Raw genomic sequence first — 22263 nt, 5'->3', positions numbered from 1 at the left:
GCGGGAAGGTCGTGGTGGAGCGATGCGATTTTATCTGCAAAAAATTTCGCAAAAGCCTCTCAGCCAATGTCTAATTCACTAACATTTGGCCTGCCTTGAGGCTGTGTTGTAAGATTCTGAATTATCCTAAACAATTGTGCTGCGCGCGAATTTGCAGACGCAATCTTGGTTGCAAAGTAATTCTTCTTTGTGGCTTTGACTGCCATCTCATAGGACCTCATAAACTCTCTATAAGATGTTCTAGTCTCTTCGTCTCAAGTACGCCGCCACTTGCCTCTCTAACCGTCTGAGCCCTTGTTTCAGCTTTCGCAGCTCCGGGGTATACCACAGAGCTTAACACGAGGGCGCTGAGGGTGTCGAAGTGTGATCTCATTGATGGCCCTGGATAGTTGGCCATGCCAAGACTCAACCAGATCATCAAGGAAATTGCCAGGGATCCCGCAGAGCCATTTGGAGCCACTCAGGGTCCATCAGACTCCATGGGCGAGCCAAACGGGCTTGGGGTGGAGCATCCACACGAGCCTTGAGGGCAAAGTGGTCCAACCATTGCACCGCCTCTGCAGTAATACCATCCACCAAAACCCTGGCCACAAAGACCAAATCTAACATGTGCCCCGCCTGGTGAGTGGGTGTTGTAAAAAATTGGGAGAGTCCCAGTGTTACCATGGATGACACTAGGGCCATCGCCTGATTGGAGGTCACATCACCGGCATGGACATTGAAATCGCCCAGGATCAAAAGCCTTGGGTACTCCAATTCCCATTCTGTTACCGCCTCCATCAGGGATAGTAAGGCGCTGGCTGGTGCGTTAGGCGGATGGTACACCAACCAGATCGCCAACCCGTCCCCCACATCCCACGCCAGACCGGCACATTCTATACCATTGATCGTTGGGTCAGGAGAGCCCAGAAAGAGTAATTCTCTCATATGAATAGCACCACCCCTCCCCCCCACCTGCTAGTCCGTGATTGGTGAAAGACCGAGTATCCTGGGGGAGCCATCTGGGGGAGAGCTACAGTCTCCCCATCTCGCACCCAGGACTCGGTCACGCAAGCCAGGTCCATATTCTGCTTAATCAGGAACTCCCTAAGGATTGAGGTCTTATTATTTATGGACCTGGCATTACATAACAGCAATGACAGAGGCGAGCAATTCCGATTGACCCCTCTACATGTCAACCAACATGGATATGTCCTCACTCACCACCTTATTTCAGATGTTAAACTTCCAACCCCTCCCCCCTCGCTAATCAGATTTAGCTAGTTTACTAATAATTTAATCTAATAGTTAAATTAATTTAAAATCCCAACCCTACAATCTCCCAGTTTGAAGAAGAAGATGATGATATTGGATTTATATCCCACCCTCCACTCCGAAGAGTCTCAGAGTGGCTCACAATCTCCTTTACCTTCCTCCCCCACAACAGACACCCTGTGAGGTGGGTGGAGCTGGAGAGAGCTCTCACAGCAGCTGCCCTTTCAAGGACAACCTCTGCCAGAGCTATGGCTGACCCAAGACCATGCTAGCAGGTGCAAGTGGAGGAGTGGGGAATCAAACCTGGTTCTCCCAGATAAGAGCCCACACACTTAACCACTACACCAAACTGGCTCTCTACTTTGGTGTAGTGGTTAAGTATGCGGACTCTTATCTGGGAGAACCAGGTTTGATTCCCCACTCCTCCACTTGCAGCTGCTGGAATGGCCTTGGGTCAGCCATAGCTCTGGCAGAGGTTGTCCTTGAAAGGGCAGCTGCTGTAAGAGCCCTCTCCAGCCTAGGCTTCCCAAATCCCCCGCTTTGCCTGGTGACCCCCGATTTGAAGCTTTCTTCTCCCGCTAGCCAAAACTCTGGAAAGCGGGGGGGGGGAATGGCGGCCCTTCCCACCCAGCCCCGATCTCAGCAGCTTTTCCTTGCCCTGCCCTTCCCACCCAGCCCCGATCGCAGCAGCCTTTCTTCAGTTTTCCCAGGCTGCTTCCGGTCCCAATCAGCTGGCTGGCGGGGGAGGGGGGGAGAGAGGGAGCCCCGCCTGCAAAGGACCATGTGCCTTTGCACCTCCAGAGGCTTGACTCGAAAGGCTTCCATTTAGGATGGTGTGTCTGTGTGTGTTTCTGTGAAGAAGCTGGCAGCAAATGGTGAGTTGAGAGGCTGATCCGCTGCTTCAGTCTGGCCAGAAGGGGGGGGGGGAGAGGGAAACGTCCTCATTATGTGATCGATTCTCATAGCGTATAATGGGGAATTGTTCTGGAGGTTTCAGGGGCTCTGAGGGAGCTGTTTTTTGAGGTAGAGGCACCAAATTTTCAATATAGTATCTAGTGCCTCTTCCCAAAGTACCCCCCAAGTTTCAAAATGATTGGACCAGGGGATCCAATTCTATGAGCCCCAAAAGAAGGTGCCCCTATCCTTCATTATTTCCTATGGAAGGAAGACATTTAAAAAGGTGTGCTGTCCCTTTAAATGTGATGGCCAGAACTCTCTTGGAGTTCAATTATGCTTGTCACACCCTTGTTCCTGGCTCCTCCCCCAGTGTCTCCTGGCTCCACCCCCAAAGTCTCCTGGCTCCACCCCCAAAGTCCCCAGATATTTCTTGAATTGGACTTGGCAACCCTACTCCAGCCCCACCCACCTCACAGGGTGTCTGTTGTGGGGGAGGAAGGTAAAGGAGATTGTGAGCCGCTCTGAGACTCTTCGGAGTAGAGGGTGGGATATAAATCCAATATCATCTTCTTCCCCTCTAATTGATTAGCTAATAAGTTTCTTGATTTATTCAATAGCTCCTTAATAGATAAAACCCTCCCAATCAATACCCTTCTTCAATTAATTTGCCATAAAATATAAAGTTCATCAGAAGCCAAACAATTAACTAATCATCCAATTAATCAACTAACAACAATTTAATCACAATCAATTTAGTAGCTAGCAATACAATTCCACATTCATATTGGCGAGTAGGAAGAGGCTAAAGTGTCATTAGATAAGAGCGCTGTAGTGGGAACTCATTTTTCTCACAGAAACATAAATATCCTAAATAAATAAGAAATAATTTTACATACTTTAAATTTCATTTTGTCATGTTGTTGCCAGTTAACTCAACTAGGTAAATCCATTTGGAGCTTCTCATAGTTTTCTTGAATAATTTGATGCTTGGAAACTTGACTTTGTTGCTACTTATGACTCCAGATGGTATATTAATAAGATAAAAAGCTCCAGTATTAGATATTGGGGACATGCAGAGTGCTTAACAGCAACGAAGTCTTGTCCTCATAGATGAGTTGTTTTACTTGCACCCACCCCAAGGGTTCAAAACCTTTTTTAAAAAGCTATCACCATAAACATAGGTAGAACCATTTATGCACAGCCTGGTGCCTGATGCATCCCCAGAGAGAGTTCGGAGCTTACATACAAATAGTACTTTGTTCATCTTTGTAGTCCGATGTGGGAAATAAGCCTGTGCAGACCAACTACAAAAAAAATTCCAGAGAGTATTGGAAAAGTAGGAGCTCCCTCCTCCCCTCCAGTAGTTTTCCTCTCCTACAGGTCACATGAGTAGAAGAGGTGACTTTGTCCATTAATTCTTCTTTGCCATCACAGAGAGTGCACTTTCTAGAGAACTCCTTGTCTTTCAAAATGAAAATAAGGTACCTTTTTGTTCTTAAATGACCCAGCAGACGTTATTGAAAAGTGCTCCCAAAGCAGAGGCAAAATAGCACTAACAATCACCTTTAGCCTTCTTAGCTATAGTCTGCTTAGCAGCAAAGAGCCCCATGGTGCAGAGTGGTAAAACTGCAGTACTGCAATCCAATTTCTCTGCTCACGACCTGAGTTTGATTCTGGCAGAAGCTGAGTTCAGGTAGTCGGCTCAAGGTTAACTCAGCCTTCTATCCTTCCGAGGTTGGTAAAATGAGTGCCCAGCTTGCTAGGGGGAAAGTGTAGATGCCTGGGGAAGGCAATGGCAAACCCTGTAAAAAGTCTGCCGTGAAAACGTTGTGATGTGACATCACCCCAGAGTCGGAAACGACTGGTGCTTGCACAGGGGACTACTTTTACCTTTACCTTTTTACTTAGCAGCAATCTCTTATTTTCATGTGTCCATACCTGGGAATTCAGTTTTCTCAGAGAAAAATAAAAAACTTTCCATAAAGTTTTATTTAATATGCATGGAGTCTAACCACCTATAACTATAATGGCATTTATCCCTGGTGCATTCTAAGTTAACATTTAAGCCTTTTCAACCCCTGACTACTTGTCCTGTATAGTTTTTATCTTTTAAGATAGCTTTTTTTTGTTGGCCATCACTTCTGCCTCAGGGGTTAGTACTGGGGTGGCCAAAGTTGCTTAATGTAAGATTCACATAGAATAAATGTCAGATGTTTGAGAACCACAAGACATAAACAAATATTTCACATACATCTTTATTAAAACTTTTAATACTTTCTTTGCACAGGAAGATAAAATACTGCGCAAATACGTCACAGCATGATCATGCTAGAAGGAGACTTTAAAAAAAAAGAAACACTGGGAATAATAGTCCCCATAAAACCAGCACAGAGAAAGGTTAGGGAATTATTTTTTGGCATCAGGGGAGAAGAAAACACACATGAACCATATAAATCAATGACCACCGTTTGCATCATTATGCATCTCTCTCTGCCTTGACAGCAAGGTTAGTAAATACTGCTCCTACAAGAGCTGTGAAACTATGGGGGAACCCTGTGCTGCCCTGTTTAATTCCATCCCTCCAAGTGGCTCCCTTGACTCTTGCGCTCTCTTTCCCCATTCACTAGGTGACTTCTGTGATGAGGAAGAGCTTGCAAGCCTATTTCCCCTTCATTCCCTGCTTCAAACATGGCAGAAATAGTCACCTACCTATGGGTCAACACTGTGAAGCTGACAGAGGGTCCTGATGTTAAGCATGCTTACTTGAGAGTAAACTTGCATTAAGTTCCTCCCCCACCTCTGGGAGCTGCAGTTTGGCCACCCCTGGGTTAGTAAATTAAAGCACTGAAATGTGACTCTCCATTTCACAGAGAGAAGGTGGTCATGTCCTAGTTTTGAATTTCTACCCAAGATAGCTTCTTCCTTCCCCCGTTACATGACATTGTTTTACCAGTATTTTTCTCCTGTAAAAATGGTCATGTCATCTTCTTCCAAATTCATTAGCCATTACTGCTTAGATGTCAGTGCTAGAAAGGAAGCAAATATTGGGAGAGCCATATTATAAAACCTATTCAATTAAGAGTCACACTCACCTGCTTACTGGCAAGTTAGCATGCTTAACCACCCATGTGAGACTGCAGAGAATGCATGAAGATAAAAACAAACTTGTTCTTACTTGTAATGTGTTTGAGTGGTCATTTGTGTAGTAAGACATCCTTTTCATCTGACCCTTCTGGGAGCTTTTTCCCCCCTGTATTACTGCTCTGGGAAGTTTAGGTGAACTCAGGAATGAATTGCATGTCTTCTCCTTTTCACATGATCCATAGTTGGGAAAATCCATTGTAGAAAGAGCTCCCCCCGCTCCATAAGAATGTAAGAGCCTTGCTAAATCAGATCAATGGTCTTTCTAGTCCAGCATCCTGTTTCACATGGGGGCCAACTGACTGCTTACCTTGGAGAGCAAACAAACAAGCATGGAAACCAAAATCCTTCTCCTAATGATGCCTCCTAACACTAGTATTCGCCTCCTTTGAATGTGTATGTTCCCCAGAGTCATAGATGGAGATCTCTTCAATCAATTTGTCTAATCCCATTTTAAAACTTTCTGTTATAGTAGCCATTGATAGTGAATTTCACAATGTACTTGTGGAATGAAAACTTAAATTTTTATTAGCTGGTAAAAAAAAATTTAACCAATAAAAGAATGACAGTTAACCACAAGGGGTATCTCCGAACTAGATGACTTGATGGGCCTAAGTGATGACTGTTTCTCACCTAAGGTGTTTATTTCCAGCACAGATTAATATATATATCAAAGGTTGCCAAACTTGCTAAACATAAGAGCCACATAGAATAAACGTCAGATGTTTGAGAGCTGAAAGACAAGAACGTCGGATGTTTGAGAGCAACAAGACAGGAAGGAAGGAAGGACGGAAAGGAGGGAGAAAGGCAGATAGATGAAGGGGGAGGGACAGGAGGAAGGAAAGCAACTTTAACTGCATTCTCCAAACCAGCCAAAAGGAGAGCTTTGAGAGCCACAATATGTGCGAAAGAGCCACATGTGGCTCCTGAGCTGCAATTTGGCTACCCCTGACATATATAGTGAGCCTTCACATGAAATTAAGGAAAGAATACTGGGAATTCAGTATTCACATATCAGTAAACGGGTGTGAAGTAAAGAAGAGAGGAAAGGCTTTGGGGCACAGTTTTAAGATAGAATTTTGAACTAATTTAACCAAACTTTGAATGTAAACCAAAGCAATTCAAAATAAAATATAGTTGTTATTAAGGTTAACTGTGACAAACACAATGCCACTCAATTCCCTCCCCTGAAAATGAAGACGGCAAGAGGGTTTTGGGTGGCCCACAGAAGGGCACCAGTAGACATAAGCATACCCAAGTGAGTGCATTCACAATGTGGGGGTGGCATAAAAGAAGGCTGTATAAGGCAACATTGCGCCACCCCCTTCCTCTTTGACACACCTCCTTTGACCCAAGAGGCTGGACTGGAGTCACCCACATGTGTCGTCATTAGTGGTCACAGTTGCTGCACTATTTTCCATCCATAGGGTGGCTAGCACCAGTCCTGGTTATTGCATGGCATTGGTGACCTGGCCTAGATCACTTGGCTTGGAAGAAGGAGCAGGCTTCGCTTTAGGATCAGTAAATGTTTGGTAATGGGAAGCCTGAGTGGTATGCAGTTTGATTTCTCAGGGCTTGGAGTCAGACCGGCCTTGCCCAGAATACAGGGATGTGCAGACAGAGTGGGTCTGACATGTCTCCATCTCATCCCTGGTCCTCACTGTTTTAAGTATGTGATGAGTTCTGCGTTTGACTGCTGCAGTTCCTTATCTTGCTGATAAAGTAAAATTGGTCCTTGAGTATCCTAATGGTGCTGGCTCCTCTTATTCCATGTCCATTTGCACTGTCCCATAGTGAACAGTCTAGATAGTGAAATGGAAGCACAGAGGAAGGGAGGATCAGGCCAGGGCATCCAGAGGACAAGAGGGTGGGGGAAGCAGGAAGGACAAAAAAAACCCCACTATAACATTTAAAATTAAACTAAACCCACATTTTAATTTACTTGCCTATTGAGACCTAATCCAGAAAATATTTGCCACTGGGAAATATGTGTGGTAGTTATAAAAAGTTCACATGAAATCAATTGAAAATTTCACAGTAGTAAAGCACAAGAACCTGTAATGTTAATTAATGATTCTTCTTAGCTTCTTGCCAGTCTGGTGTAGTGGCTAAGTGTGCAGACTCTTATCTGAGAGAACCGGGTTGATTCCCTACTCCTCCACTTGAAGCTGCTGGAATGGCCTTGAGTTAGCCATAGCTATCGCAGGAGTTGTCCTTGAAAGGGCAGGTGCTGTGAGAGCCCTCTCAGCCCCACCTACCTCACAGGGTGTCTGTTGTGGGGTGAGAAGATATAGGAGATTGTAAGCCGCTCTGAGCCTCTGATTCAGAGAGAAGGTATAAATCTGCAGTCGTTTTCTTGCTTTATTGGTTAGGATAGTTGTGATATCTTCAAGCAGCACGCTGTTGTTATATAACTACAGCAGTAGTTTGAGAGCCAGTTTAATGTAATGGGTAAAAGTGGTGGACTCTAATGTGGAGAACCAGGGTTGATTCCCCACTCTTCCATATGCAGCTGCTGGGTGAACTTGGGTCAGTTACAATGCCCTCAGAGCTGTTCTCTCAAGAGCAGCTCTTTCAGCCCCACCTACCTCACAGGTCCCAGAAAACCTGGACCTAGCACTGCAAGCCGTGGCAGGTTGGCTCAGACTGAGCAGGCTGAAGTTGAATCCAACGAAGACAGAGGTCCTTTGCTTGGGTTGCGGTGCCCTGGGAAGGGAAATCCCCTTGCCGGTCTTTGACAGTGTGCTGCTGAAAGCAGCCCATAAGGTCAGGAGCTTGGGGGTTCTTCTGGAGCCTTCATTATCAATGGAGGCACAGATAGCAGCCGCTGCCAAGTCCGCGTTCTTTCATCTTCGACGGGCGAAGCAGTTGGCCCCCTTCCTGGAGCGCCGTGACCTAGCAATGGTGATCCATGCTACGGTCACCTCGAGACTGGACTACTGCAACACCCTCTACATGGGGCTGCCCTTGTGCCGAACTCGGCGACTGCAGCTGGTGCAGAACGCGGCGGCTAGGCTGTTGCTGGGGCTCCCAAGGTGGGAGCACATACAGCCGAGGCTACGCGGACTGCACTGGCTGCCAGTGGTATATCGAGTTCGCTACAAAGTGCTGGTTATCACCTTTAAAGCCCTATATGGCCGAGGACCTGCCTACCTGAGGGACCGTCTCTCCCCATATGAGCCCCAGAGAGCGCTGAGGTCAGCTGGAAAAAACCAGCTGAATGTCCCTGGGCCAAGGGAAGCCAGATTGAAGGCCACCCGGGATCGGGCCTTCTCTGTCGCAGCCCCACTGCTGTGGAATCAACTCCCAGAGGAGGTGCGGGCCCTACGATGCTTAGATCAATTCCGTAGGGCCTGTAAGTCCCACCTTTTCAAGATAGCCTTCAACTAATGACAAGCTAGGAAGTGCCGCTGAAAATGCTTTTAGTTACTGAATTCTACTGAAGACCTAATGTTTATAGCACCATATTGTTAATGTTAATTTTAATAATCTGTAATTGTTTTAACCATGATTTTATAAGTATAACTGATGTATAATGTATTTTATGTTGTGAGCCGCCCTGAGCCTGCCTTGGCGGGGAGGGCGGGATAGAAATAAAAAATTATTATTATTATTATTATTATTATTATTATTATTATTATTATTATTATTATTATTATTATTATTATTATTATTATTATGGTGTTTATTGTGGGAAGAGGCAGGGAAGGAGATTGTAAGCCACTCTGAGAAAACCTCCTCCTCCTTATATTCATGATTTAAGCAACACAGATGATGTGGGAATGCAGATAAGATGCATGCAAATATTTTCACTTTGAATCAGTAAAATCCTGTAGAATTTGTACTGTTTTAACTGTGTGTGAAAGGAAGCATGTTTTCTTAGATAAAGCTAGTGCATTAAAACCACATTTCATCAAAAGGATTATATGTTCTGCTTCAGTTGATATATTTTTGATGAAGTAATTTAATTCATTTAATCAAACCTGGGCATAGCCACAGTTTGCCTAGGCCAAATCTGTAAAAAATGTCAAAGGCAGCTCTTGCAATCATGAGGAAGGCTAGCAAAACTATTACAGTCTCTTATTCCTTATCTTTTCCGGTCGCTTTTGGAGGCAACAGCAAGTTCCACAGAATTTCTCCTAATCTAAAAACTTTGTTGGCTGCTGTTAGATCATGATTTTTAGAGGAGGCTCCCACCATCACTGTTCTGGTTTATAGCTTCTCTACTGGTGGTAAGAGCAGTGAAAGATTACCAGAAAATGTTTCTATGGGAAAAAAGCTTCATGTTGTGCCATGAGATACACAGAGGTTATCCAGAAGCCAAAGAGAGATGGTTGGGGATGATTGTGCTTTAGCGTAATCGTTCTTTATGTTATGCCAGTACTAGACCCCAGAATTTTGGGGGTGTCTGATGGAGATTCACCTTCTGTACCACCATTGCTCTTTGCCTGACAGTGTTTGGTCAGCCCTTATGCCCTCAAAAGGTCATTCTTTGCTGCAGGAGACTACTCTGGCAAAATTATACTGTAAGATTAGAACTAACGTTTCTACTGTCTGGAGTGCTGCTGCTACTTCAGAAGATTCTTGTGTTTAGTCTTGTGCATGCACGATGTTCCGCCTGTAGTATCTAAGCAAAGCCACATATAAGAAAGCAGGTTATGTGATAACTCTTATCCTGTAAGAACTTTCAGGTTTTACTGGGTTTTTTTGATCTGCTGCTATTCACCATTTTTCTATTTGCTTAGTTCTGTTTCTCTTTGCCCTTCTTGGTCTGCTTGGATGCAGCTCAATATTTCAGAACTTTGATGTATATCGACACAGATATACATCAGCACACACACACCCATTGTGCCACTCCACTGTTCTTCAGATTTCAGTCAAAAGTGGCGTGGCGAGTACTGACATTGCTGTTTACATGAGCATAAAGTGACTGTTTAAGTGCTCCTGAAAGCTTTTTGGAGCATTGCAACTCAAACGTCAACAACAAAAAGGGACATGAAATTCCTTAGGAGGAGGGACTTGTGTCCATGCCTACTGACTTGTCTACTATGATAAAGCTAGTAGTACGAGTGAAAATCAGCTCTGCAGTTTGAGTTAATGCTTGCCAAGTGTGAGAACAAGTTGATCCTTGAAGCCCTATATGACTTCCATATCGTAAGGGCTGCCTGCTTCATGTGCCCCTGCCATCTGTGGCTAGATGGGTGGCCACCCTAGAAAGGGCCTTCTCAGCTGTGGTATCAGAACTATAGAACTCTCTTCACAGGGAGATTCATCTGACACCTTCTATTATTCACTTCCACCAAGAGGCAAACTCTTTTCTGTTTTTGGGTCCAGCATCACCTTTAAGACCAACAAAGTTTTATTCACAGTATAAGTTTTTGTGTGCAAGCACACTTCCTCAAAATACATTGAAATACATTATACATATAGACAGCGGGTGAGCAGCAAATTAGTATATCATATAATGAAAATGTTTAACAGATTCAAGGACCAAACAGGAGTAACAAGCATAGTTTATATGGTTACAATTTGTTTGGGTTTAATTCTGGGGGGAAACATAGCGAAGGAAATAAATACCGTATTTTTCGGACAATAAGATGCACTCCCCCCCCCCCAAAAAAAAGTGGGGGGGAGAAGTGCGTGTGTCTTAAGGAGCGAATACTGAAAAAAAGGAGACGAGGCGGGGGGGAGGGGGCCTGCAGCCCCCGGGAGACAAGCGCCGGGTTCGCTCCCTCCGCCCCCACCATAAACCCAGCGCTTCACGGGTGCCGGCGGGACACGTGGCCCTTTAGCAGTGGTGGAGGGGGCAGCGCGCTTCCCCCGCGCCTGCGTGCCTGGCTCTGGCTGTGTGGCTCTGACACCCCCGGGAGACAAGCGCTGGGATTGCTCCCTCCGCCCCCACCGCAAACCCAGCGCTTCGCAAGCGCCGGCGGGACACGTGGCCCTTGAGCAGCGGAGGGGTGGCACGCTTCCTCCGCACCTGCGTGCCTGGCTCCAGCTGTGCGGCCCCCGGCCGAGGAGGACCAAAGGCTGCAATGGCGCCCGCATCCCCGACGGCTGTGCTGGGAGGCGCAGGCAGTGGAAGATGGCTAATACCTCTGTTTTCGCACGTAGACGAAGGTGCGTCTTATGGACCGGTGCGTCTAACGGTCCGAAAAATACAGTATATGTCAAAATTGGAGATTAATCGGCAGATGTACTCTTCCTAATAGAGGAATGCTGAGAGTAATTAACTTCCATTATGCTCTATCCATCTCCTCCCAAGCATGGAGGTGACCTTATAGTATCCTCTTCTTTGAGTTGGGGTGACCGGCTGTGTAGTGTATCTCCTCTGTCCCCAGTCCCCAGTAATACATTCCAATCTACCATTCCAAATTACATTACATTACAGTCTGCTATTACAAATAAGAAATAAAACAAAAAGAATGTATGTCACAGAAGTGAGTACACCCCCTCACATTTTGTAAATATTTAAGTATATCTTTTCATGTGACAACACTGAAGAAATGACACTTGGCTACAACGTAAAGTAGTGAGTCTACAGCTTGTATAATAGTATAAATGTGCTGTCCCCTCAAAATTATATAACACACAGCCATTAATGTCTAAACTGCTGGCAACAAAAGTGAGTACACCCCTAAGTGATAATGTCCAAATGGGACCCAAAGTATTTTGTATGGCCACCATTATTTTTCAGCACTGCCTTAAACCTCTTGGGCATAGAGTTCACCAGAGCTTCACAGATTGCCTCTGGAGTCCACTCTGTCTTGGTAGCTTGCTGGGAAACCTTGGACCAGTAATATACTCTGAGTTAACCCGCCTTATAGGTTCATTGTGAGGATAAAAGAGAAGGGGAGAGTGTGTTAAACCACTTCAGTGTCCTTTTGGGGGAAGAAGGCAGGGAATACATGATGTTAGTTAATAAATTAAGTTGATGAAAGGAGTCCACTGATTTATATGGCTAAATCTGAGTCCAGCAGCACCTTAGAGAACAAGATTTTTGAGAGTCAAAGCTCCTTTTATCTAATCGAGGGAGCTCCTTTTATCTAATGCTGGAAAGCTTGTGCCCCCTCCCCCACATCTTGTTGGTCTCTAAGGTGCTCCTGGGCTTGAATCTAGTTGTTCTTCTATTGACCAGCATGGCTACCCTTGGAAACTTCAGGGATAGTCTGAATTGTATTAACTAGAAAGTCTGATGTGAGAAAGGAGGGTCAGTTTGGTGTAGAGGTTAAGTGCATGGACTCTTATCTGGGAGAACCAGGTTTGATTCCCCACTCCTCCTCTTTCAGCTTCTGGGAGAGCTTCTCTCAGCCCCGCCTACCTCACAGGGTGTTGTGGGGGAGGAAGATAAGGGAGATTGTGAGCTGCTCTGAGACCCTGAGATTCAGAGTGAAGGGTGGAATATAAATCCAATATCTCCTTCTTTCTTTAAACTAAAACTGCAATCCTGTGCATGTGTACAGAGTAGGTGCCACAGTGCTCACTGTAGATGTAACCATGGAGAGCAAGCCCACTGAGGAAAGGCTAAGGGACTTGGGGATATTCAGTTTGGAGAAGAGGAGGTTGAGGGGAAGAGACATGATTGCTGTTTTGAAGTATTAGAAGGGCTGCCACTTAGAGGAGGGCAGGGAACTGTTCCTGCTGGCAGCAGAGGAGAGGACTGGCATAGGAAAAACTTTAACACTAAGAGTTGTTCAACAGTGCAGTCGACCCCCTCACTGGCACTCTTTAAGCAGTGGCTGGACAAACAGTTGTCAGGGATGCTCTGGAAAACCAGAACAGCAGTGCAACAGTTCAAAAACAGCTTATCAACAATTTGCCTTATGGTCCCTGTAGCTTGAAAGAGCTCTGCTCAGATACTGCTATCAGAAGCATCGTATTTGAAAGCAAGGAAGCCTGCAGTTCCTCCCTTTCCACTCCTAAACCAGAGGCGATCCCGGACGCTGTTTCTGCCAGATTAGTGGGATCCAACATTTCCTGCAATAAACCAACATCCCTGAAAAAAAATGTACTTGATTCAAGGTCCTGATCTCTCTTCTACCCCCCCCCCCCCCCATCCCCACACATCCATGCTCTCTTCTTCCCTTCAGCTTGGACTGTGCCACAACAGTTTTGAAAAATGAAACACAACCAGGTCTTGGCCACATGAAAACATGAAGCTGCCTTATGCCCATCTCTCTAGTGCAGGGATGGCCAAACTTTCACATGCATCGTTTGGCTCTTGAAACCCCCACCATAGAAGGCATATGTCTCTTTAAACCACTTCTTCAAGCCAAGCCATCCAGAGGCTTGGAGAATGCATTTAAAGTTCAAGTTGCTTTATTTCCACCTCTCCCTCCCTGCTCCCTCCCACCATCTATTTTCCTTCCTTCCTTCCTTCCTTCCTTCCTTCCTTCCTTCCTTCCTTCCTTCCTTCCTTCCTTCCTTCCTTCCTTCCTACCTACCTACCTACCTACCTACCTACAGCTGATGTTTGTGTCTGGTGGCTCTCACACATCTGACATTTATTCTATGTGGCTCTTATGTTAAGTAAGTTTGGCCACCCCTGCCCTAGCGGGTCCCATCTAACCCCCCCTCTAAAACTTCAGGAACATCTGTGAGGAATTTTCCTCTGTGTTGTGCTTGGGGGCTGCATTGTGGTTGCACCCTCCCACATCAGAATTCCAAAGATGCCCATGAGCTCAAAGAGGTTTGAGTGCCCTGTTGTCTCTCTGAAGGAGGCCCAGTTAGGGTTGCCAAGTTTGGGTTGGGAAATACCTGGAGATTTGAGGGAAGGAGCCTGAGTTTGGGGAGAGGAGAAGCTTCAATGAGATATGACTCCAGAACCTCGTGCGTGGGGGGGCAGTGCGAGGGAATGTGTGTGGCCACAGAGACGGCTCCGAGTGCCGCCTCTGGCACCCATGCCATAGGTTTGCCACCACTGGCCTAGGCCATCTTTATGTAGAGCAACAATTTGTTTTTTCAGATCCTCAGAGAGTTCATTGCCATGAGGTGCCATGTGGAACTTCCAGTGACCAGTATGAGGGAGTGAGAGCGATAACCTGCTCCCCCTTCACACCTGATACCTTGTACCACTAATGAGTCACATGATACCAGGGAGGGAAAATGGCTACTTGGGCCCCATTTGGACATTATCACTTAGGGGTTTACTCACTTTTGTTGCCAGGAGTTTAGACATTAATGGCTGCGTGTTGCATAATTTTGAGGGGACAGCACATTTACACTATTATACAAGCTGTAGACTCACTACTTTACATTGTAGCCAAGTGTCATTTCTTCAGTATTGTCACATGAAAAGATATACTTAAATATTTACAAAATGTGAGGGGGTGTACTCACTTCTGTGACATACTGTATGTAGTGAGTTAAGAAACCAATATCCCTGTTAAGTCCTGGGGATTCCATTGCTCTAAGTGTTGTAATAACTTGCAGCTCAGCAATTTCCCTTTCTAGTCTGCTCCTGAAGTTCCTTTGCAATAAAACAGTTACTTTTAGGTCACTCACTGAATGTCCTGGAAGGCTGAAGTCTTCTCTTACAGGTTTCTCAGGTTCTTGATGTTAAAATCACAAGACTGAAAAACTTGTAGGAGAACACATACAAATGTTTTTAATAAATAAAAGTATGGAGGTAGAAATAACAGTAGCACACACAGCCCTGGGCTTCCCATTTGATTTTTCAAATCCATTGTTGTCTCTCTGATCCGTCTGCAGGATGGGGCTAATTCTGTTCCTTGTATTAGCAGCAAAATTTTAAAAAGGTGGTCTAATATGATTGTATGAGGGTGCATGTTGTAACCTTGGTAGTGCAACACAGTGTGTTTTTGATGCGGTGCAGCTGAAGTCCTGATGGTAGTTTAGCAGGTTCTTATGTATGAACCTATGCATTGCTTCTCTCATCTCTTTGGATCACTGGTGAAAAATTATCCCTATAAGCTTTATGCTAAACAAAACATAAGTTTAAAATATCATATTCTACTAAAGGCCACCAAAAGCAGCTCATATGGTTAAGTCCTATTTTTCCAGAGAGTTGGTCAAGCGCTAGAGGACCTCTAGAAGAGAATTCTCAGCCCAGAGTATCATATTCTACTAAAGGCCACCAAAAGACAGCTCGTATGGTTAAGTCTTGTTTTTCCAAAGATACCTCTACAAGATCATTCTCAGCCCAGAATTCATTCAGCTGGCAAAAGATATGTTCCTTTTGCTGCTGCTTCTGTTTCTTTGTTTTGTCTTTTGACTAAAGCATCTGTAATGCTAACAACTGACTGTCCTCCAAGAGCGCATTTCCTCAGCACAGTATAGCCTGATCATCTCCATCTCCTCTTTCCTTTTTCTGACTGTCTTTTGGGACCATCTTGTTTCACCACAGTATTGTGCTCCAAGATACTATATCTGCTTCTTCTGGCAGCCCTTCAAGACGAAGTTTCTGTTAGCAGGGAGTTAACTCCTGTCATTTAAATCTGGAAACTGAGGCACTGTGCCAACCATGACATAAAGATTAAGCATTTGTTTTAGACATAAAAGTCTCTGTAATTATTAAAGCAGCCTGCCAATTAAGTCTTTAAATTCTAACGTTGGTGGTGTCTTAGCTGATGTAACTTTCATTAACACTGTCCACAGAATGAAGAGTTTGACTCAGGTAGAGTGGAACATTGGCTTCTTAATCTGTGTGTCCTATGTAACAGGCCTTGTGGAATTTTAGAAAGCAAAAAAAAATACAGTACACTAAAGATTGGAATTGTAGAAGGAGAGGCAAATTTTGGTACTTGTACCGTAACTAGAGTTTATAAACTTCAGCTGTGGAACCATTGGTTTCATTACCACAGATTACTCAGCACCCCAACTTCTAGTTGAATTGTAGCCATTAGAAATGCCTGGACTAATGTCTGTAGACCATCCCTGACTTTATACTTTTCTGTGCAATACTGTGTGTAATAATATGCAACCATTTAGCTTATCCTTTGCTTCTGCTCCCATCCATTTTGTTTAGAATTTAAAATACATTACAGATAATATGTCATTCTTAATAATATTATAGACCTATCTCTACTTATGAACTGAAGTTTTCTGACCATGGTATCTCAGCTTCTTTCCCCTCCCTCTATCAATTTCTCTTGTTTTTCCACAGGAACACCAATATACTCAGTTGCATGGGGTCCAGACTCCGAAAAGATTCTTTACACATCAGGAAAGCAACTGATTATCAAACCTCTTCAACCAAATGCTAAGATTTTTCAGGTAACATGAGCAGGATTGCCAGGTTCCCCCTTGACCACTGGCAGGGGAGTTGGGTGAAGGGTTGCCAAATACACATTGGGAAACTCCTGCAGATTTAGGAATAAAGCCTAGGGAGGAGAGAGACTTCAGTGGGATACAATACCATAGATTCCAGCCTCCAAAGGATCCATTTGCTTCAGAGGAACTAATGTCTGTAGTCAAAAGATGAGTTGCAGTTCCTGGGGCTCACCATGGTATCCCTACATGGTGTTTAGCATTGCATAAATTTGCTGTGTATCAGACAGCTCGAAATGCATTAGTCCTGAATTGCAGGCTTTGATACATACTAAACGCTTTACCTTTGGCAGGAGTGCTGCCATTTGTTTTTGACTAATGATCTGGATGGGAGGCAAAGTGCCAGTTTATGTAGGCTGGGATCCTTAGCCTTGCTTGCCCTTGCATGGGACCCTGTTGCAGAGGCAGTCTGTGGCATTAGAGAGCACAGTCTGTGGCATTAGACATTTCTTGTGCAGGACCAATGTCTTTCAGTGGGCCAAGAAGTGCCAGACACCAGAGGTCTGGCATGGAGGACTGCCTCCTCAACAGTTGAAGAGGACTTCGGATCTGAGCCATAGAATTTCCTCTCCCCTTCTGCTGTAGCTCCAAATAATCTCTGGGGGACAGAGGATCATCAGGAACAGTATGAGGGAAGAGTCAGTGAAAATCTATCCATGTTATCAGTGGAAATTTTCCCTGGGATCCAGAACCAATTTAGAAATTAAGATTAATGGTGGTATCAATGTAAACTTTAACCCTGGTTAAGAAGTTTAAGCTTGGTTAAGAGAAACTGGGGCATTTATGCTCACGTAAGGAAATGTCTTACACAACTCTCCTAATTGTTTAATCATGGTTAAGCAATTGGCAGTGAGATGAATACAGATACGTTGAAAATAGGAATTAAACTGAGAAAACAATGATGCATATATGTTGCAGGATACAACTATTAATTTTACATGGTAAGATTTATTCAGTTTTAATTATTCAGAACTGACAAAAGTATACAAAGATTGTGGAATTTCTAACTTTAGCTAGATAGTTAACTAACTGTGATTAGTTCCACATGGTGAGGATTCTGCAAATGTAGGCATGCACTGTCATGGTGGAACTGCCTTCCACACGTAGGAGTTTTCTGTGTGCATTCCACTGTATTTTCCCCAGCTTTTCCTTTGCTTGCATGCTTTGCAGCAGTTTCTCATTGAGACTTGGGCAGGGGTATAAAACAGAGAGGAGAAATTGCTCCCTCTTGCCTCTTCCATGGGTGAAGCTCTACTAACACAGGAGAAAGAAAGAAGTGATTTCCCTACAGCACATGTCCATTACTGTATGCAGGAGTAAATTCAGCAGGGTCAGAAAGGACTACTGGCAGGAGGGGAAAGCTGAGAAGGTTTATTGAATTTGTGCAGTTGTTGCACAGGATCCATCCTATTGTTTGCTGATTTAAATCCTATCAGTAGTTACATGGCTTGACTTAAAAAAAAATCATTTGTGTGCCAACTTGTCAGATTTATTTTATTTTTTGCTGTTAAGTCACAGCCCACTCAGGGCAGCCGCATAGGGTTTTCAAGGCAAGATTCTAACAGAGGTGGTTTGCCATTGTCTGTCTCTGCACAGCTGCCCTGGACTTACTTGATGATCTCCCAACCAAGTTCTAACCAGGGCTGACCCTGAGCTTTTCCACATGGGATTTTTTGTCAGTTCTGGCCCCATACTCCTTCAGTTTATCCCTGGATTTCTGCACACATTTTTGTACCTTAGTTTTCACTTTTTGGTTGTTCCCCCTCCCCCCACCCCATTTTTCCTGGGGGGTTTTAGATCATGTACCCTGATTGTTTTCTGGAAACTGAGTTTGAGTCACTTTTTCCCTTATGTGTAATGCTTCTGCAGGCTTGCTTTGTCCCACCCACTCCCATGCACCTCCAACCCACTTTTCATGATTGGACTGCTATCATTGACAAACTATTCCCTGTCTTTCACCTCTGCCCTGAAGACAAGCAGTTTCATTATTTACTTTTTTAAAAAAACAAAACATAAACAAAAAAACATAAATGATATGTTGATTTACTGCAGTAATGATGGGTCAAGGAGATTCTCTGAATTCCAGCTTTCATTTTTTAAAAAAGTAAATCTCTAGCCTCTACCCTTTCCTTTAACATCTCTGCAAGGAAGAATACTAGATACTTACTTTTTTAAAAAAACGAAACCTGGGAATTCAGAGAACCTCCTTAGCATATGAGATCTGATGAGATAGGGTTCACTTGAGTTATCAGTTATGCTGGTATTTTTCTGAAATAACTGAATTAGCTGACATAATACTCTGGTATTTAATGTTTTTAAGCAAGTTTTATACACAAATTATAGTCCAATGGTAGTTCTTCATAATATGCAAATAATAAAAACGTATAATGGATAGTTTGTAATATCTTCTTTTTCCCAGTGGAAAGCCCATGATGGAATTATTCTCAAAGTTGATTGGAATTCTGTGAATGATCTTATCCTATCAGGTGGAGAAGACAGTAAATATAAGGTGTGTATTTTTATTTAATTACTAAATCTTAAATTATGTCAGTACAGTCAAATAAACAAAATGTCACCAACGATCACAGAAACATGCAATTATATAACAGGAGCTAATTATGCAGTACCCATTGAATAAGATTTATTTATGTGTCTTAGGATATGAGAACAATCTTTATTTTTGGCTAAATTCTTATTCTTTCCCCAATTTTACTGTGACAAAAATAGATTTGAACAAGCAAAGATACGGGTACTTTCATCATACAATTAATTAAATAGAAACATTACAACAGTAAATGTTAAAGCCATGAAGTTAAGTACAATGACTTGAATCTAAACTATCACAAATAGGTGCTTATATATAGGGTAGAATCTTGCCCACCTCCTCCTCAAGGTGTACAGACTATTGTCTTTTGGGGGATACAGGACAATTCTGAGTTTAGAAAAGCATGCCTTGCTTCATTTTTTCCTCATTCCATGACACTGACCTTGGTTATGGATGTGATGATTTATTTATTTATTCACCACCTCCCCTCCCAGACTGCAACAGCTTACAGATGCAACATAAGATTGCAATAAACCAATAAAAATCAAACCCAGTGCTTCCAACATCATACACAGAAAGTTGAAACAGCCTGAAGTACATAAGACTCCCCTATCAGCTATCCAGTCAAATATCCACTATCAGTCCCCAGCAAAGGCTCTGTGAAACAGGACATTTTTACATGCTGTACAAAAACAGGTAGTGATAATGCCTTCCACACATCCTGGGAAGGATTGTTCCAGAAAGTTAACTTGCTAAGCAACAGCCTCGCTAAAACTGATGAGAGTGGAACTGATTGGCAGGAGTTGGTGCAGAAGAGAGTAACCTGTGACACAATATGGGTGAAGGAATGATTCTGTACCATATTGCTTTGGTATCACTTCAGTGATGGAGGCCTTTAAATATGGAGCAAGAAGCAAAGTTGAGTCTTCTACAGTTGCCAGTCCAGTATAATAACTAGATTTGGGGACAAGAATGGAAGTCACAATTGTTAGGGTTGTCAACCTCCAATTGGGGCATGGAGATCTCCTGGAATTAGAACTAATCTCCAGGTAACAGAGATCAGTTCTCCTGGAGAAAATGCTTTGATGGGTGGACTCTACCACATTTTACCCTGCTGCGGTCCTTCAGTTCTTCAAACCCTGCCCTTTCCAGGCTCTGCCTCCAAAATCTCTAGGTATTTTTCAGCCTGGAGTTGGCTATCCTGACAATACTGCAGCATGTCTCTGTATCTTTAAAATATGAATCATAAACATGTAGCATGCCTTTGAAACATGATTTCTCAATAACTGTAAAGATAACTTGTTTTCATTTATGTTTGTTTCTTAGGTGTGGGACAGTTATGGTCGGCTGTTGTACAGCTCTCAGTCACATGAGTACCCTATCACTTCTGTTGCTTGGGCTCTGGATGGGGAGTTATTTGCTGTGGGGTCATTTCATACATTACGTCTATGTGATAAAACAGGGGTAAGTAACAGCTCTGACAAGGACAATTATCAAAACAGATGAATAACACAGGGCTTTTTTTGAGCAGGGATGCACAGGAACACGGTTCTGGCTGGCTTGGCATCAGGGGGTGTGGCCTAATATGCAAATGAGTTCCTGCTGGGCTTTTTCTGCAGAAAAGCACTGTGTGACACAATGTTGGCATCAGGGAGTGTGGCCTAATGTGCAAATGATTTCCTGCTGGGCTTTTTCTACAAAAAAAGCCCTGAACAAAGTAAATAATTCAGAAACTATAGCTTCATTGTAAGAGAGTACTTCTAGCTTTTCAGTGTTTGTCTAGTTTATTTCTGTAGGAATTTTCTTTCAACTGTTCTGTGCCACATGAACAGCTACTCATGAGGGCCAGGAGATATTCAGGAACAACATGTCACACATTTCCATAAGGGAGATATCACAGACACCCCACTTGGCAAGCTTTCTGTTCATAGAAGGTTCCAACCCATTGTCTGTTAAGATTCATTTGTTGTTAGAATCATGCATTTGTAGTTCTGATGGGTAATTTCAGTACCAATTTTAAATACATTCTATGATATGAGAAGTTATCTCTTTTGCCTAAGGCTGTAGATTCAATTAATTGATAAAACACCCTCCAGAAATTTTGATCAGATTTACAGCTGTTCTGTTGGAAGTGCTGATGGTGTGACAATCCATGTTGGGGGGTGCACATGTGTGCTAAGTTGAACAAGATTAATAGTGCCTGTCACATAATCAAACCACATCTCAGAGGCTGACAAGAGTTTTGGTTTACTGACTTAAGAGAATTTCTGCCCGGATGCTGTACCCAAGCCATTGCCAACATCTTCTCAGTCCTAGAACTTGACCAGTAATATGGAGACCCTTCTCCCAGGCTTTGAATGGTACAGACATGAGAGACCATTTCATACATGTGCCTCTTGTCTTGACAATGGAGCGGTGAAACAAGCTCTGCGATTTACACATTTTCTTTTGTTTCACTCTTATTTTTAAGAGTAATTTAATCTGTATTTTTGTAATTATTATTACTCTTGCCACCTCCTTTCCCAAGAATTCAAAATGGGACAGAGTTAAAAATAAAGTAAAATATAAGCTATTCATAAACAAAAATATGTGGCATATAGCTCTTCCTCATTTCTGTACCTTGCATTGTTCAGAAATTACCATTCAGTCTTTCCTTTTATCAGAAAATCACTTCTGATCCATAACTTCAGGATTGCTCATCTTTAATTTGTTTTACTTCTAAATGTTATCTTTAATTCAAAAAGGCTGGCATATGTAGTTTTATAATTTTAAACTTTTAACGTTTTTATTTGTGATCAGAAAAGGGCAAATGGCTATTTCTTATTCAGATTGACAGAAGCATCTTGGCAGAAGTGTTTTGCTTTAGAGCATTTAAATCCTAAACATTTCAGAAAAGACAGTACATGCATGCATATAATGTGTCATCAAGTCACAGCTGGCAACCCTGTCGGATTTTCAAGGCAAGAGACGTTCAGAGGTTTGCCCTTGTCTGCAGATGCATAGAGACCTTGGTGTTCTTCGGTGGTCTCCCATCCAAATACTAACCAGGGCAGACCCTGCTTGACTTCTGAGATCTGACAAGATTAGCCTTGCCTGGGCCATCCAGGTCAGGGCTAAAGAAAGTATAGTTTCTGGAA

General features: G+C 43.4%; 1 protein-coding gene across 2 annotated transcripts in view; it reads left to right on the top strand.

Annotated features, from left to right (window-relative positions):
• IFT80 (intraflagellar transport 80) overlaps positions 1-22263 on the top strand; it is a 104408-nt gene that overhangs the window by 24456 nt on the left and 57689 nt on the right. Inside the window, exons 4-6 of one of the 2 annotated variants that reach the window (XM_060242422.1) lie at positions 16418-16527; positions 19001-19090; positions 20453-20590. In XM_060242422.1, the coding sequence (XP_060098405.1) occupies positions 16418-16527; positions 19001-19090; positions 20453-20590 (338 nt within the window). The remainder of the gene's footprint in view (positions 1-16417; positions 16528-19000; positions 19091-20452; positions 20591-22263) is intronic. The other variant, XM_060242423.1, reaches the window with a different exon arrangement.

This window comes from Heteronotia binoei, chromosome 6 (genome assembly GCF_032191835.1).
Source record: "Heteronotia binoei isolate CCM8104 ecotype False Entrance Well chromosome 6, APGP_CSIRO_Hbin_v1, whole genome shotgun sequence".
Classification (NCBI taxonomy): Eukaryota; Metazoa; Chordata; class Lepidosauria; order Squamata; family Gekkonidae; genus Heteronotia; species Heteronotia binoei.
The sequence above is the reverse complement of the archived record's forward strand: the minus strand, read 5'-3'. Positions and strand labels throughout refer to the sequence as shown.